Source organism: Crinia signifera, chromosome 4, assembly GCF_055691185.1.
Source record: "Crinia signifera chromosome 4, ASM5569118v1, whole genome shotgun sequence".
Lineage (NCBI taxonomy): Eukaryota > Metazoa > Chordata > Amphibia > Anura > Myobatrachidae > Crinia > Crinia signifera.
In genome coordinates, this window is record NC_139220.1 from 288,200,320 (window position 1) to 288,218,055 (window position 17,736).

The 17,736-nt window shown below is 46.3% G+C and overlaps 1 protein-coding gene across 3 annotated transcripts in view; it reads right to left on the reverse strand.

The window, feature by feature from the left end:
• LOC146075581 (perlucin-like) overlaps positions 1-17,736 on the reverse strand; it is a 30,248-nt gene that overhangs the window by 2,311 nt on the left and 10,201 nt on the right. Inside the window, exons 4-7 of one of the 3 annotated variants that reach the window (XM_083184946.1) lie at positions 17,239-17,301; positions 13,704-13,778; positions 9,901-10,046; positions 3,637-3,737 (exon numbers count right to left, since the gene is read on the reverse strand). In XM_083184946.1, the coding sequence (XP_083041072.1) occupies positions 3,637-3,737; positions 9,901-10,046; positions 13,704-13,778; positions 17,239-17,301 (385 nt within the window). The remainder of the gene's footprint in view (positions 1-3,636; positions 3,738-9,900; positions 10,047-13,703; positions 13,779-17,238; positions 17,302-17,736) is intronic. The other 2 variants (XM_083184948.1, XM_083184949.1) reach the window with 2 other exon arrangements.

The following is a 17,736-nucleotide window of genomic DNA, read 5'->3' on the forward strand; positions in this document are numbered from 1 at the left end:
ATCTATAGAACAGTACAGCTTGCGGGACACAGCACAATAGTAGTAAAGTACTTTAGTGTAGTACCCTGCCGTAATAACAACTCAGACGCAAAAGCGTCTCATAACTGGAACGGCTGTGCAACTGGGTCGCAAGAGCATCCGTCAGAGACGCTCCTTCGTGTCAAACAAATGCAGCGCCTCTCCGCCCGCGTCAGCATGATCCTCTCCTCCAAAGAGACAGGATCATGCTCGTGCCGGTGGTGTGAGAGAGGCACTGACTAGGCTTGCCAGGGACAATGAATTATTTACTGTAGTTCCTGCGCTTCATGCACGCGCTGCAGCACAAATTTTACGCATGCGCAAAGAGGTTTTCAAAAGTGACATCTGGTGGATGATCACTGGTATTGCACTCATCCGGAGACGCCACGGCGAATCGCCAAGCATTTAAAATGTATTGCGATGGCGAGCGCCGTGGCCAGCCATGGCCAGCTGGCGGAACTCTCACCATAGGTAGCCAAGATGGGACCTGCCCCATCTGTATATATATATGTATTGTCTGTGAAACACTGCCGTCTGTTGCCAGCGATTAAAACTACATCTCTGTCTCTCTCACACATGCACAAACACAGAGGCAATCACAAGACTTTCGAAGCATTTGCTTTGAGCGTGTTTACTAGTATATATATATATATATATATATATATATATATGTGTGTGTGTGTGTGTACATATATATATATATATTAAGAAATTACACTCACATAAGTGGTGGAGGTTTTACTCATAAGCGTGCTCTATATTCCATATACTTTCTTCCCCTTTTCCTCTACCAACAGAGAGGTTACTTAGAGCTGCTGCTGTCCTTTCTTAGGGCCTTATTCTAGTTCACTCTTTCTGACAAAATCCTTCTTAGATGGACAAAACCATGTGCACTGCAGGTGGGGTAGATGTAACTTGTGCAGAGCGAGTTCGATTTGGGTGGGGTTTTACTTCAAAGTGAGATCTATATTGCAGTGTAAAAATAAAGCAGCCAGTATTTACCCTGCCATCGCTTAGCCGCACATTTACAGAAACAAAATAACTCACCAAATCTGTCTGCACATTTTACATCTGCCCCCCTGCAGTGCACATGGTTTTGTCCATCTAAGAAGGATTTTGTCAGAAAGAGTGAACTAGAATAAGGCCCTTAGTGCAAATAAAGGTCTTCCGTCTTTCCCTGTCAAATATATATATATATAGGTCCCAAAACAAAAAGCAATATATTTGTTATACGAAGCTTCCCAGTGCCGCGTTTTGTTTTGGGACCTATACACTGCTCAGTTGAGGGCACGGGAGCAGTTGCTTGTTTATTGGAGTCCCAAACTGATTGGAAATATATATATATTCACACTCACCCTCTTTGCAGAAAGCTGGAAGAACCGGCACTCACTGGATAAGTCCAACATAATTTTCTCCAAGACATGAAAAAGTATACAAACACGGCCGAGTTTGTATACTTTTTCATGTCTTGGATAAAATTACGTCACTTCAAGCGGCCCGCAGCCTCCAGCCAAAAGCGGGCGGCTGGAGGCTGACGTGGGACGCACAGCACAGGACTCTAGAGGTGGGACCCCGGTGAGCGCGCCTTTACCTTGCTGTATGCATTGGTGAGGGGATGCCGGCTGCCACTGTGAGACGTGTTTGCCGTCTTGAGTATGGGTCCAACTCCTGCTGCTGCAATTATATATCACCCTCCACCGTGATCACAGTGCCAGCAGTGTGCGGGGAGGGAGAGCAGCAAGAGGGGAAGCGAGAAGGGCGGCGGCAGGAGCCCAAGCATCTGTCTCCTGCAGGGGAATATACAGGGAGGCAGTATGTGGTACATTCAGAGAAGGGTGGGCAGGCTGGGGGACATAATGAATGGAGTACATACAGCGAAGGAGGGGCAGTTTATGGGAATATACAGTGAAAGCGGCAGAGTGTGGGACATACAGTGAATGAGGGCAGGCTGAGGGACATACAGTGAATGGGGGCACGCTGGGGGACATACAGAGAAAGGTGGTGAGCAGGGGAGTGTACAGTGAAGGAGGGGCACGCTGGGGGACATACAATGAATGGGGGCAGAGTGGGGGACATACAGTGAATGGGGGCAGAGTGGGGGGCATACAGTGAATGGGGGCAGAGTGGGGGGCATACAGTGAATGGGGCAGAGTGGGGGGCATACAGTGAATGGGGCAGAGTGGGGGGCATACAGTGAATGGGGGCAGAGTGGGGGAAATACGGAGAAGGGGGGTCAGGCAGGGAATATACAGTGAAGGGGCACGCTGGGGGACATACAGTGAACGGGGACAGAGTGGGGGACAATTCTAATGTGATTAATGGCTCAAAGAATGTCAGGCTGAATGGTCGGCCCTCACACATTTTCATGTCACCATACCTGGCCCTCTTTGCAAAAAGTTTGGACACCCCTGATCTAGGTGGTTGAACAATTCCACTTATTGGGATAGTAGCTGTCTATTCTTTTAATTATATTAGGTCTCCCAAATAATTTAATAAGATAAGCTGAATGATTGCTATAAGAATTTAGTTTAAACCTCTAGGATTGGCACGGGCATGAAGGAACATCACATGACTTAGCTGGACTTTATTTAAAGGCTTGGGGCTAGATTCTCTAAGCTTCAAAAGTGATAAACTGAAGAGTGATAAACAGCCAGCCAATCAGCTCCTACCTGCCATGTCACAGACTGTGTTTGAAGAATGTCAGACAGGAGCTGATTGGCTGGCTGTTTATCACTCTCCAGTTTATCACTTTTGAAGCTTAGAGAATCTGGCCCTTGGTGCTTTGGGCCAACCCCTCTTTCTTTCCAGTCTATCCAACCCTCCCTCCCCTCTGGGTTTGATGTTAGTAAATAAGCGTTGGCTTCTTGTGGTCTTTGGGTGGGAAAGAACGGCAGCTCACCAGCACAGGTTCAATCTTTTATTTTCGTGCAATCTTTTCATTGACTGGTAGTTGGCTGTACCAACCATAATCGGGGGCAGGTGGGTAGTCAGGTTAGAAGATGAGCTGATACCCTTGGTGGTGATATGTTTGAGATGTGCACCTTGGGCACTCACAGCCTGCAATGTATGTTGTTGGTTGTTATTGTGGGCTTGCAGATTCTGGCCATAATTCTCCTAAATATAAACTTAAGTAAATAATAGCTAACAGGTTTTTTTCTGCCAAATGTATGTCTCCTTGTCTTTATTTATTAGATATTTATTATTATTATTAATAATAAACTACTGGCAAGTGATTTACATACATGACACACCTCTACCAATAGAGGGATTATAAGCACCCCATGTAAGAAAGATATGACCTCTTTACCACTTGGTAATGGGGTCACAGTATGTCCTCTGTTCTGTATTTAACAAACAGCAATAAGCTTAACTTATGTCTGTGCGTCACTGTGCCGCTTACACAATTCATACCTGGCATTAGGTGCATTTGTGGCGAGTCCCCACTGGGTGGAAGTACAATTCCATTTTAAAATGGAGGTGTAAAAGGATGTGTGCACAGGAGAACTAATCTCAAGCCGCAATGTCTTGTTTGTGACTTGTGGACATGTGATAGGTCATCCTACTTCCCGCCTTTGTCCCCTTTTGTAAGTCATCGACTCCATTAATGATATTGCTCACCGAAAAGCAAGATCTGAACCATTAACCCATTTCCAAGTGTTACTAGATGACTTCAATCCAATCCAAAATTTCTTCTCCGCAATTAATGGCCGCAAGGCATCCTGGGAAGAGAGCAGGAGAGCAGAACAAGAGTACATAAATTGTTGGGAACAAAATGTGTGCATAAACATACTGAAGGAAACTGACAGTTTACCCTTGCACTGTAGACGTGGAAACCAAATGAACACATTTTTTAAATTCCCCTGCTGTTTTCACACACGTTTCACATTAAAGCCAGATGCACTATGCTTCAAAAGTGATAAAATGGAGAGTTATAAACAACCATCCAATCAGCTCCTGCCTGACATTTTTCAAACACAGTCTGTGGCATGGAAGGTAGGAGCTGATTGGCTGACTGTTTATCACTCTCCATTTTATCACTTTGGAAGCTTGATATATCTGGCCCTTAGTATCACCAGAATACATTAAGGGGTGTTTGGAGTATTTTTCTCAAAAATCAGCTCTAAGGGGGAGATTCTCTAAGAATCTCCGCCCCCCTTCGCCGCCCATCGCATTTATAATTATCGCATATGTTGTAACATATGCGATAATTAAGGCAAAGGACAGCTCTTGCGTTAAGAGCTGTCCTTTGCGGTGAGAGTCGCTGGGTCCCAGCAGGTCCCGGCGGCTCCCCCCTCCCTCACACACCCGGCGCTGCTGCTGCTGCTGCGCCGGGCTCTCCTCCTCCCTGCACCCGGAAGAGGATCAGTGCAGGGAGGAGGACACAGGTGAGGGGTGAGGGGGCGATGCGGGGGGGTCGGCGCAGGGCGGCGGAGGGTTACGGTAGAAGCCCATTGGCTTCTATGGGGCATCGCCAGATTTTTCTGGCGATGCCCCCCGCCGCGGTAACCCGGCGGGGGATGCTTACAGCATCCCAAAATGCGGTAAAAACCCAGATAACGGGGTTTTTACCGCATTTTTCCCGGAGAAAATCTCCCCCTACTGTAAGTCCTTTATTATGCATTTTTAAGTCACCAGATCGCATTTCCTTAACTTATACTGGGAAATACAATCTGACAGACGCTGAACACGCAGAGGAGCATGTAAATTAGAATCATCCCCATAAGCCTGTCACAGATAAAAAAATCATACCTACCCATGGGGGCTCTGGTGAGGTCTGACATACATCAGATCTCCCTGCTCCTCCTGTGACCCCCAGTACTGTAAAGTGTGCCGCTGCTGTTCCCCGGTTACCAGCAGCCCTCCAGGAGCAGCTCCGATCCCGGTGGTGTAGATAAGTATGACCATGGGAAGGGGGGGGGGGGGGGAGTTGCTAAATTGTAGTGGGCTAAAGGACCTTTCTCACCCAGGAGAGAGGGGCAAGGCCAGAGGGCTTGCTCCTTCACTATCCATGCACCACTGGTTGCCTTTAGTCTCCAGGGGGCGAGCGAAGCGAGCCCACTAGGGTCCATTTGGGTCCCTTGTTCTGACCTTGCTCCTCCTCTCTCACCCCCATATCCTCCCCTGTCACGCCAGGAGATCCCTTAGCCCACTGGATTTAGACCGGTACTCTTTACCTAGATGGGCGCCAGCGATTGAAATCGCGGGCGTCGGGGGTAAAAATCGCGGTCATCGCGGGCATCGCGGGTAAATCGGGATGGCCGCGATGCCCGTGATGACCGCGATTTTCCCATAGGGAACAATGTTAAAAAGGCAGATTGACCGCGATTTTACTGTTAAATGGCTCAATCAACCCGATTTGGCCATAGGAATCAATGTTAAATGGGCCACAGAGCCCATTAACCCTTAAATGTCCCCCCAAATTTTTAACGCCACCCCACGATCCACGCCAACCCGAAGCGTGGCGAGCGCAGCGAGCCCGCGAGGGGCGGCGGTACGCGTCCTCCGACCTTTTCATGCCTTACTATCCACTAGGGCGTGGTGTGAGAATATAATAGTGTGGCGAGCGCAGCGAGCCACCGAGCCCGAAGCGTGGCGAGCGCAGCGAGCCCCGCGAGGGGACGCGGATACCTTCACAGGTAGACGCGTCCCCTCGCGGGCTTCACAGGTGTCCGCGTCGCCACGGACACCTGTGAAGCCCGCGAGGGGACGCGCATAATTGTGAAGGTATCCGCGTCCCCTCGCGGGGCTCGCCACGCTTCGGGCTCGGTGGCTCGCTGCGCTCGCCACACTATTATATTCTCACACCACGCCCTAGTGGATAGTAGGGCATGAAAAGGTCGGAGGACGCGTACCGACGCCCCTCGCGGGCTCGCTGCGCTCGCCACGCTTCGGGTTGGCGTGGATCGTGGGGTGGCGTCAAAAATTTGGGGGGACATTTAAGGGTTAATGGGCTCTGTGGCCCATTTAACATTGATTCCTATGGCCAAATCGGGTTGATTGAGTCATTTAACAGTAAAATCGGGTCCATCGTGCGTTTTAACATTGATTCCTATGGTAAATCGGGAGCATCGCGTCGCGGGCATCACGGGTACATTTAAAGCCGGCCGCGACGCGACCGACACGATTTCCATGTTTAACATGGGTTTCAATGGGAAATCGCGGGCATCACGTCGGTCGCGTCGCGGCCAGACATAAATGTACCCGCGATGACCGCGACGGGCGCCCAACTAAGTAAAGAGTACCTTTAGACCTAACCAGGGGGGGGGCGTATGCTGGGGCCTATTTCACAGCCCGATTCGTCGGAATCAGCCCAAATCGGCTCAGTGTATTGTCACCTTTAGGCCTGTTGACCTTCATTGGTCGAACCAATGCATGTTGACCCAGTGACTGTATACCCGAAGAGAAATGCCATTCATTTTATTGAGGTCGCAACATGCTGCCATTATGAGAGATCGCACACCCTGTTAAACAACACAAAGCTCACATAATATCATTGACCTAACTGCTCTTGGTCCACCCAGTACACACTGGGTGGTATTCAATGAGCCTGATTCGCCATGTTTTTATGGCGAATTTGTGCTGTTTGGCGAATTTTTGACTAAAACGGTGAATCACCCTATTCAATGAACACATGGCGAATACATTTCAAGGTTTTTTTCGCCATGATTCACCGAGTAGCAATCACTATCTTTTTATGGAGAAGTGGAATGTGAACTTTTAAAATAAAGTGTTTTGTTTTTTACATTTGGTGTCAAAAAATCAGGAATTTTATTCTGAGGAGGGGCATGCTACTTTTATTCATGTGCTGTAAGCACATGAATATATATTTAATTTAAAAAAATTACACAGCAGCCAGCAGGGGGCGCCGGAGTCGAGCCGCTCATTACATATTCATACATTCACTGCACCCAATCGTTACGATCGGGTATAGTGAATATACGGTCCCCTGCTGGCACCCCCGGGGGGCAGCCTGTGCTGCCTGGCACCCGGGGAGCCCACCTAACCCAAACGTTCTGGGCTAGGCAGAGAGACTTCCATCTCTCTGCCTGCCACCGTCCTCAGGCTCCCTGCGGCATACGCTGCAGGAGCTCATATTCGCCAGTCAGGGGCAGCGAGCCCCTGACACGTTGAATACCGGAGCCCGCCGGCTCCGGAACGTGGCGAATGTGCAGCGAATCCTAAAAAGGATTTGCTGCACCTCGCAGGTATTCTCATTGAATACCGCCCACTGAGGCCTGCCTGGCCATGTCTACAGAACCAATAGAATTCTGTGAAATGTTTCAAATATGCCTTTATTAATGTTAATTATAGTAGAAACTTGTATTCACTGTCTTACATTGTTTATATAGATAGAAATTCTGTGGAGTTGGGAACATCCGCAGAATTACGGAAGGAACACAATATGTACGAAGAACAGACAGAAAGAGGAACCAGGCAAACCAGATTCTCTGTTCTCGCTGTCCAACAATAATGATCACTTTGCCACCCACATCTCTTAGTTAACCCTTCGTTGCACACTGTTGCAAATTTGCTACATACCAGAACATCTCACTATAAAACACTTGAAACTCAGACAGTCAACCGTTTCATTTGGTGGACTATGTGCTACAAAGTGTTTTGTTTTTTTAAATAAATCTTTTATTTTTTTCATTATTATTCCTTTTCAGTACAATACCTAAGAAGCATGAAAATATTTAAAAAATAAAATAAAATAAAAATTACAAAAAAAAAATCATGCAACAAAGGGTTAAATAGATAAAAGTCCCTGCCTTAGACATTATTAAAGCCAGGATTTACTCTGCACAGACTCAAAATAACTCACCAAATGTAACTCTGTCTGCACCTGCAGACTGCAGTGCACATGGTTTTGTCCATTTGCCAAAAAATGTGCTTTGTGATCAGATCTGAATAACCCCCAGAGTTGCCATGATCTTTAGCAACCTTTGGGTGTGGTTCCTTGATCAAGTCATTACCCAGGTCCAAAAAAATGAGAATATACCTGACCGTGGGATTCGTCTACAATCTCTTCCCTCAGTCATGTGATAAATGTTCTCACCCCCGTACAGCCATGTCATAGTTTTGCCTAAAGAGCTAGAACATTTCCAGACCAGATAAAAGTCTTGTACAGAGAGGCAAGCTCCATACAGTGACACTGGGTGCAGCCCTAAGAGTCCTGTAAATGGAATGAGATGTAAAGAGTGTATAAGAGATATGCAGAGGGGGGTCCATTTGGTGCTGCTTTATTATTGCCCCTGTATAATAGCAGTAGGGATGAGTGGATTCGGATCTCTGAGATCTAAACTCCCCCGAATTTAATGATATGAGACAGACTCAGATCCCAAGATGGAGGCAAAACGTCATCATCCTGCTGTCGGATTCTTGCGGGTTTTGGATCCTATATAAGTACCCGCCGATTGGTGCCATCTTCACTCCAGCATTGGAGAGGGTAGTAGAAGGAGCTGTGTTAGTATGTCTGTGATTGGCACGGAGTGGGTGCGGCAAATTGAGGTATATAGGTCCAGTGTTTCTGCTGTATAAGTCCAGCAGTGGTGTCCTGTTACAGGACCCTTTTACGTTTGCGATTTTCTGCCAAAACGTGCGATTTGGTGCACGTCTATATTGGTGCCAAGATCTATATTGGTGCCCCCCCCCCCCCAAACACTTACACACAAACAACCCTATATAACCTTATATAAAATATATATTTATTTTAATACATATATATAGATAGATAACACATATATATTTCAGAACTCAGCCACAGAAGCAATATCTTTCGCTTTTAAATAATTGATTTAAACTGGCAGGGGGAGGAGAGGTGCCCCCTTGAGAGCAGGAGCCCAGGTGGCAGATGACTCCATTGCCTCCCAGAGTTCTGCCTCTGCTACACAGATAACTGGAAACTGCTGAGGTCAGGTGCAGATGTTGCACCATAGAAGTAGTGGTAGGTGATGCATACAGTTATGATATTGTCAGCACTGAGGAGGCCATTCAGGTTCATTCTCCATTGCAGATTTGCAATAGTGAGTGATGTTTTCGCAACTGCGCATGCGCATAAACATTTATGTCATGTGCAGCCACTTGGTGTGAGTGGCCACAGCTAATTGATTATTCGCCAGCCACTGACATACAGCACTGCAGGTGGGGTGGCGTGGGGTGGCGGGCCATTGTCGCACCCACGGGAACACCCAGCGTTTCATGGGCATTCCCATGAAAACACTGGGCATTCCTATGGTACTTTGCCCGTGACGTGGGTCCCTCCCGCTTCCTGCACAGGGTGCTCGCAGATGTAAGACACCAGAGAGGTATTAAATCTGTGAGTGCTGTAGAAATGATTTCATGGACAGCGACCATTGAATGATTTCCTCCCTCCACGCAAGGCTGCAAATGGATGTTTATGCAAAACTCAGAAAAACTCAGCGTTGCAAGGGGGGCCTTACAGGTGGCGGGCGGCGTTTGGTTAACTTGCAAAGCTGAGAATTTTGCAGCTTTGCGAATCAACCTGAATGACCTCCTGACTCTTCTGACGTGCCAGAGCTTGCTATGCTGAGCTGCAGTTGCCTCCCATGAATATGGGAATGTTCTTGTTTGGGACACTTACCCAGTGTCGTAACAATAGCCCCGCAGAAGGCGCTGATTAAGTGTGGGCGCCGGGGGTCTGCGGGGGCTATCATGCTCTAACCTGCTGCTGGGGCCCCTTTGTTCGCCGCCGCTGCCGCCGGGCCCGCAGATGCTACTTATCTCTTGTCTGCAGTCTTAGGCGGCTCTCCTCCTGGCAGGCTTAATGAAAATGACCCTCAAAAAATGGCCGCCCCCTAACAGCAGACACTTTTTGAGGATGCTAGAGGAGGCGTCAAAAAATAGTTACGACATTGCACTTACCATCTCCTCCTTGTTTTCTACAATTAGAAGCGTTGATTGCTGGTTGGCGCAGGTATCCGCAGCCTCCTGCCATGACATAGTATCTACCGATACATAGTAACACTGGAAACCTTTTGATATCCATCCTCGGGGACACACTGATCTCACTGAGTGGAAGAGAGATATAGAGGTTATTTATTATGCCCCATATGGCTGGTTAGTGGTACAATGATTTCTCTGATGGGGCTGTGTGTGCAGTATGGGGCATTGTGTAGATGCACCTAGATCTGTGCGGCTACCACAGCAGTTGCATATAGGTTGGTACTAGAGATGAGCGCGTTCGGATCCTAGAGATCCGAACAAACCCGAACTCACCTGTCCCGAGGCATTTGCGAGCTGTTCGCATCAATCCTGCCGATATTACGGGCCGAAAACGAGGCTGAAACGTCATCATCCTGCGTTGGATTCTCACGAGACCAGAACTATATATAAGTCCCGGCTCCTGCGCCATCTTCATTCTGTGCATGAAAGTAAGACAGCACGGATGTGTCCGTGCTGTCTGCAGAGGGGGATGCTATGGGGGCTGCAGGGGGGGGGGGGACAAACTAAAGGGGGCACACAAATGAGGGAACTAACAGGGGTACTAATGTGCTGCTTAACTTCGGGGCTGCTGATGAGGGACAACTAAGACAGGGAAAATGAAAGGGTACATCGAGTAAAGGGGAACTACTGAACGGGAGGCTACAGTATATTAATGGCCAGGGTACAACTACTAAGGGGGAACTTCTGTGATTCAAACTAAAAGATTGGATAATATCGCACAAAATGTGTATTCAGATTTTAGGCATAATCACCAATCGGCCCCCTGTTTATATTTATTAGGACAATATAGGTAGGTACAATGCAGGGGTGTGCTACCACAGACAAATGGCATACATTCAAGAAAAGGAGAAAGAGAAGATTTGTCATGGTGTGGTGCACCAATTAGAAAGATCAATCATAAAACATAACTTTTATTCATTCAATTTTGAAGCAAGCGAAATATTAAAAGAAAAACACATTCCTTCCTTCAAGAGGAATTTATACACACTCAATTAAGCCTTATAGGTTCTATTGGAATAGTTGTTCCTGTTAACCACTACTAGTAGGTAAATAAGAGGAAAAGACTGACTTAATCACATCTATGATTACTTACAATTTAGTTAGTGGGTATAGGTTCAGTCAGATTCCTTATATCATAAATTATATTTTGCATATGTGCTCCTACAGCGTTTAAACCAGGGCTGGGCAACACCGGCCCTCCAGATGTTTATGAAATACACATCCCAGCATGCCTTGCATCAGTTTCAGCATGGCCACATAGCAAAACTAATGCAAAGCATCCTGGGATGTGTAGTTCATCAACATCTGGAGGGCCGGTGTTGCCCAGCCCTGGTTTAAACTAATAGGTATAGGGTACTATTATGGGGGCACTACTAAGGGGTCTGCAATATGGGACTGCTGTGGGGGGCAACTAAGTTTTTTATTTTTACTGCAGAGCTGCCCGCTATAAGTCCAGCTGTGCTGCCCGGTATCTCGTATCAGTCCAGGGGACCCATTTTTCAAATTACAATAAAATTATGTGTTTTATTTTTTTTACCTGCAAGGGGTGTTAAGTGTCCTGTATCAGTCCAGCTGTGCTGCTCAGTGTCCCGTATCAGTTCAGCTGTGCTGCTCAGTGTCCCGTATTAGTTCAGGGGAGCTGCCCCTCATTTTTTAATTATAAAAAAGTTATTTTTTTTAAACTGCAAGGGCTGTTAAGTGTGCCATATCATACCAGGGGTGTTGTATCAGTCCAGGGGTGAGCCAAGTGTGTCATATAATGTCTGGGGTGAGCTAAGTGTAATATCATTTCTGGGGTGCTGACAAATCAACCGTACAGTTCCTGGGGAGCGGCCCTTTTTATTAAAAGAATAAAAACTTTTTCTCTTTTTTTTTAATTGCAGGATTGCTGTCATGTGTGCCGTATAATTACATGTGTGTTGCCAAGTGTGCTGTATCAGTTCACGGGTGCTGCCATCTGTGCCGAATAATTCCTGGGGTGAGCCCGGTCTGCCGTATAATTCCTGAGGTGAGCAGTATCAGTCCAGAGGTGATGCTTGGTGTGCCGTATCAGTCCTGGGGTGATGCTACCTGTACCGTATCAGTCCAGGGGTGATGCTAAATTTGCCGTATCAGTCCAGAGGTGATGCTACCTGTGCCGTATCAGTCCTGGGGTGATGCTTGGTGTGCCGTATCAGTCCTGGGGTGATGCTACGTGTGCCGTATCGGTCCAGGGGTGATGGTAAATGTGCCGTATCAGTCCAGAGGTGATGCTACCTGTGCCGTATCAGTCCAGAGGTGATGCTTGGTGTGCCGTATCAGTCCTGGGGTGATGCTACGTGTGCCGTATTAGTCCAGAGCTGATGGTGCCTGTGCCTTATCAGTCCTGGGGTGATGCTACCTGTGCCGTATCAGTCCAGGGGTGATGCTACCTGTGCCGTATCAGTCCAGGGGTGATGCTACCTGTGCCGTATCAGTCCAGGGGTGATGCTACCTGTGCCGTATCAGTCCAGGGGTGATGCTACCTGTGCCGTATCAGTCCAGGGGTGATGCTACCTGTGCCGTATCATTCCAGGGGTGATGCTAAATGTGCCTTATCAGTCCAGGGGTGATGCTACCTGTGCCTTATCAGTCCAGGGGTGATGCTACCTGTGCCGTATCAGTCCAGGGGTGATGCTACCTGTGCCGTATCAGTCCAGGGGTGATGCTACCTGTGCCTTATCAGTCCAAAGGTGATGCTACCTGTGCCGTATCAGTCCAGAGGTGATGCTACCTGTGCCGTATCCGTCCTGGGGTGATGCTAGGTGTGCCATATCAGCCTAGGGGTGATGCTAAGTGTGTCATTTCAGTCCAGGGGTGATGCCAAATGTGCCGTATCAGTCCAGGGGTGATGCTAGGAGTGCCGTATCAGACTAGTGGTGATGCTAAGTCTGTCGTGTCAGTCCAGGGGTGATGCTAAGTGAGCCATATCAGTCCAGTGTTTGTGCCGCCCACTTGTGTGGCTTAGCATAGTCATCCAGCTACCTCGGTACAACCTTTTACCCTAAAAACAATATTGCGAGGTGTGAGGTGTTCAGAATAGACTGGAAATTAGAGGAAATGAATGTTATTGAGGTTAATAATAGCGAAGGAGCAAAAGAAAAACCCAAATTCGGCAATGTTAGCAGTTTTTATGCTTTAAAAAAAATAAATCAGAACCCAAAACCCAAAACACGAAAATGGTGGTGTTATGGAACAGATCCAGATCCAAAACAATGCCTGAGATACAGACCCAATATGTGTTTCACGACACAAAAAGTGCCCGGTGCACATCCCTAGTTGGTACCAGCCAGTGGAAGGAGGAGTGTGTAGTGGAGAATCTGATGCATATGTAATGCTGGGGTACCTTGTTTTACAGAGCATTGCAATGGGGTAGAGAAAATCCTTTGAGAGCTGCCAAGGCTGTGTTAGATGGCACTGCCACCTTGACGTCAGCCACCCACCGTCATCCCTGTCTTTGTCCCGGCAAACACAAATAAAAGTCAGATGTGAGAGGAAACGGCGACAGGGGCAGATTTTCAGTGGGGCAGGCTCTCTGGCACTTTGTAAGCTGCGATTCAACCAGAATCAGCCCCATAGTGCCCTGTGTAATGTACTGTGTTCAAAGTCCAAGATACCAAAGAGTGACAAAATAAGAAAGGTTTACTCTGGAACCCCGGCATGGTAAATGCTGGAAATAAACCTTGAGGTGTTGGGACACTTACTCCAGTTGTACCTTTCTTTTATTCTGCCCATCAGCTGTTCCTGGGCTTTCGCAGCACTGTCATTAGCCTGTGACACTAGAGAACACAATAAGGTGAACCTCATCATGTGTCCTAAAACATACATAGAAAATAGACTGCTTCTAATGAAAGACCAATTCTTCTCTAGACAAACGGGTAAATTTACTGAGATGGGAGTTCTATTGAAGATCTACAGACCACCAGGTCAAGAGGAATTGACAAGAGCCTATTGCAGCACATCAATAAAATGGCATTAAAAGGAGAGGTGATAATCATGGGAGACTTTAATCTACCTGATGTAAACTGGGAGCTGCCTGTTGCAAGTTCCACCACAAGTAGGGACATTCTGAATTCCTTGCAAGGAGCATCCCTCCAGCAATTGCTGATGGAGCCCACTCGTAAGGACGCAATATTAGAATTAATACTTACAAATGGTGACAGAATAACTGATGTAAATTTGGGTGAAAAACTGGGATCCAGTGACCATCAAGCAGTATGGTTCAAAATAAAGACAGAGACTGACTCATCGCACACAAAAACAAAGGTGTTAGATTTTAGGAAGGCTGATTTTGTAGAGATGGGAAACTCTGTAAGGCAGTGGTCAGGGAACTCGGTCCTTATTACCCCACACAGTGCATGTTTTGCAGGTCTCCTCACAGAATCACAAGTGAAATAATTAACTCCACCTGCGGACCTTATAATATGTGTTTTTGAGTAATTAGTACACCTGTGCACCCTCTGGGTTACCAGCAAAACATGCACTGTGTGGGGAAATGAAGACCGAGTTCCCTGACCACTGCTGTATGGGATTCTTTGGCAGAGTGGAGGAACTTGGAAGGAGTGCAGGAGAAGTGGAAAAAATTAAAATGTGCAATACTGAAAGCAACAGAACTTTGTGTCAAAAGAGTTAGGAAAAACACAAGGAAAAGGAAGCCATTGTGGTTTGCGAAAGATGTAACAATTATTGTGAAAGCAAAAAAGTTGGCCTTTAAGAATTTTAAGCAGACGCAGAGTAATGACGACAAAGAGGTGTATCTTGTTAGACAGAAGTAGGCTAAAAAGGTAATCAGATGTGCAAAAGCACAGGCTGAAGAGAAAATGGCCCAGTCAGTTGGTAAAGGGGGGGGGGGGGGGGGGGGGGGGGGGGGACTTTTTCAGGTATATAAGTGAAAGGAGAAAAAACAAAAAGTGGTATAATAAGACTAAATACAGAGAGTAGAAGTCTTCTTGAGGGGGGCAATGTAATAGCAGATCATATTAATAATTATTTCTGCTCAGTATTCACTGCTGAAAGAGAGGGGAAGGGGCCACAGTTAAGTTGCAAGTATAGTCAGAAAACTGAGGAAGAAACAAGTACATTTACAGAGGAAAAAGTCCTCACAGAACTCTCAAAACTGAAAGTGGATAAATCAATGGAGCCAGATGGGATATATCCAAGGATACTAAAAGAGCTTAAAGGGGAGCTGGTAAAACCAATAACAGAATTATTCAACCAGTCACTAGCTACTGGAGTAATCCCAGAGGACTGGAAAACAGCTAATGTAGTCCCACTGCACAAAAAGTGGAAGAAAGGAAGAGGTAAGCAACTATCGACCACTGAGCCTTACATCAGTAGTAGACAAATTGATGGAAAAACTCTTAAAAAAAAAGAGTTGTAGAATATCTCAAAACCAGCAATTTACAGGATCCGAAATAGCATGGGTATACTGGGGGAAGATCATGTCCAACAAATCTTATTGACTTTTTTTGACTGGGTGAGTAAGTAATAGATCAAGGTGGGGCTGTAGATGTAGCTTATCTAGGCTTTAGTAAGGCTTTTGACACTGTCCCACACCGCAGACGGTTAAATAAACTTGAAAGCTTGGGATTGGATTCTAAGATATTTGAATGGATAAGAGCATGCTTGCAGGACAGAAAACAGAGAGTTGTAGTAAATGGAGTACAGTCAAAGGAGGGAAAGGTTACAAGTGGGGTACCCCAGGGATCTGTACTTGGACCAGTGCTTTTTAAGATCTTTATTGGTGATATTGCAAATGGAATTGAGGGTAAAATGTGCCTTTTTGCAGATGACACAAAGGTATGCAACAGGGTAGACACACCAGGAGGGTAAAACAAATGAGTGATGATCTAGGTAGATTAGAGGAAAGGTCAAGAGCATGGCAACTACAGTTTAATTCCAAAAAAATGCTAAATCATGCACTTGGGTCTCAAAAATCCAAAGACTAAATATTATATAAATGGCACTATAATGGAAACTACTGAAGAAGAGAGGGATATAGGTGTCACTATTTCAGGGGACGTAAAGGCAGGTAGGCAATATATCAAAGCAATGAAAAAGGCAAGTCAGATGCTTGGTTACATAGGGAGAGGTAGCAGCAGTAGAAAGAAAGAAGTAATAATGCCACTGTATAGGTCATTGGTACGACCTCATGTAGAGTACTGTGTTCAGTTCTGGAGGCCATATCTCCAGAAGGATATAAATACATGACAGACTGTACAAAGAAGGGCAACTGAAATGGTGCATGGCCTACATCACAAAACGTACCAGGAAAGACTAAAATATCATAATATGTATACTTAGGAGCAGAGAAGGGAAAGGGGGACATGATAGAAACTTTCAAATATATCAAGGGCTTTAACAAGGTACAGGTGGGAGACATTCTTCACAGGAAAAGGAGTAACAGAACACGAGGACATGCACTGAAACTAGAGGGAGGAAGATTCAGGGGAAATGTGAGGAAGAATTACTTCACAGAAAGAGTAGTAGATAAGTGGAATAGCCTCCCATCAGAGGTGGTAGAGGCAAATACAGTAGTACAATTTAAACATGCTTGGGATAAGCATAGTGATATCCGTACAAAAAATTAAGGATCAAATATGGCTTGAGGTAACATGTTTAAAAAAGGGGCAGACTAGATGGACCAAGTGGTTCTTATCTGCCATACAATTCTATGTTTCTATGGTGCATATGTGCATGTGTGGTTTATTCTGGTGCATATATGGTTGCATGTGTGCATATGTGGTTTTATTCTGATTACATGTGCATATGTGGTTTTATACTGATTGCAGGTGCATCTGTGGTTTTATTCTGATTGCAGGTGCATCTGTGGGTTTATACTGATTACAGGTGCATCTGTGGGTTTATACTGATTACATGTGCATCTGTGTGTTTATTCTGATTACATGTGCATCTGTGTGTTTATTCTGATTACAGGTGCATCTGTTTATTCAATACTTGCCTTCTCTTCTGAAAGTTGCAGGATGCTCACAATTTTTGGTGAGCCTACCGCACCCTAGCGAAGTGGGCAAGATCAAGAGATAATCATGGACATTTGAGGGTTCGCAAGAGGAGGCAGGGCTAAAATGCACAATGTCAGATGTCTGGCCCCACCCTTTAAAGGTTCCTGCAGGTTGCCTTTCCGGGCTTTTCCCGGAAGAGAGAACTCAAAGCTAGGTACAGTAAGTATGGTTTATTGTGATCACAGATTCTATACATGTGTGGTATGAAGATAATTACATTTCAAGTTGGTCTCTCTGTTACTCTGCTTTATTTCTTTCAGATGTCCCAAGATAGCCAAATCTGCAGGAAAAGATGGATATCATCAACCAGGCCATGTCATAGCTGTCCACATTTCCATACCCTCCACCATGACCCATTCCATTAGGTACAAAATGCTCTGTTTCTAAACTTCCCTGCCAGTGGCAGTTACAGAGGTGGGGCTGCAGCACAGTCCAATATTCAGAAAGGGGAGCCACACCTTCTGCCCCCCAAGCATCACTGTCCTGGACTCACTGCCAGTTGATGTGACCTCCCCTCTTTTAATTTGGGACTGTGCTGGAGTCCCACCTCTGTAACTGCCACTGGCAGGGAAGTCAGGTACAGAGCATTGTGTACCTAATGGAATGGGTCATGTTGGAGGGTATGCATTTCTACCATTGCTGAGTCTCAGGGGTAGATGTATGAAGCAGTGATAAGGGAGGAGAAGTGAGCCAGAGGAAAAGTGGCTCATGACAG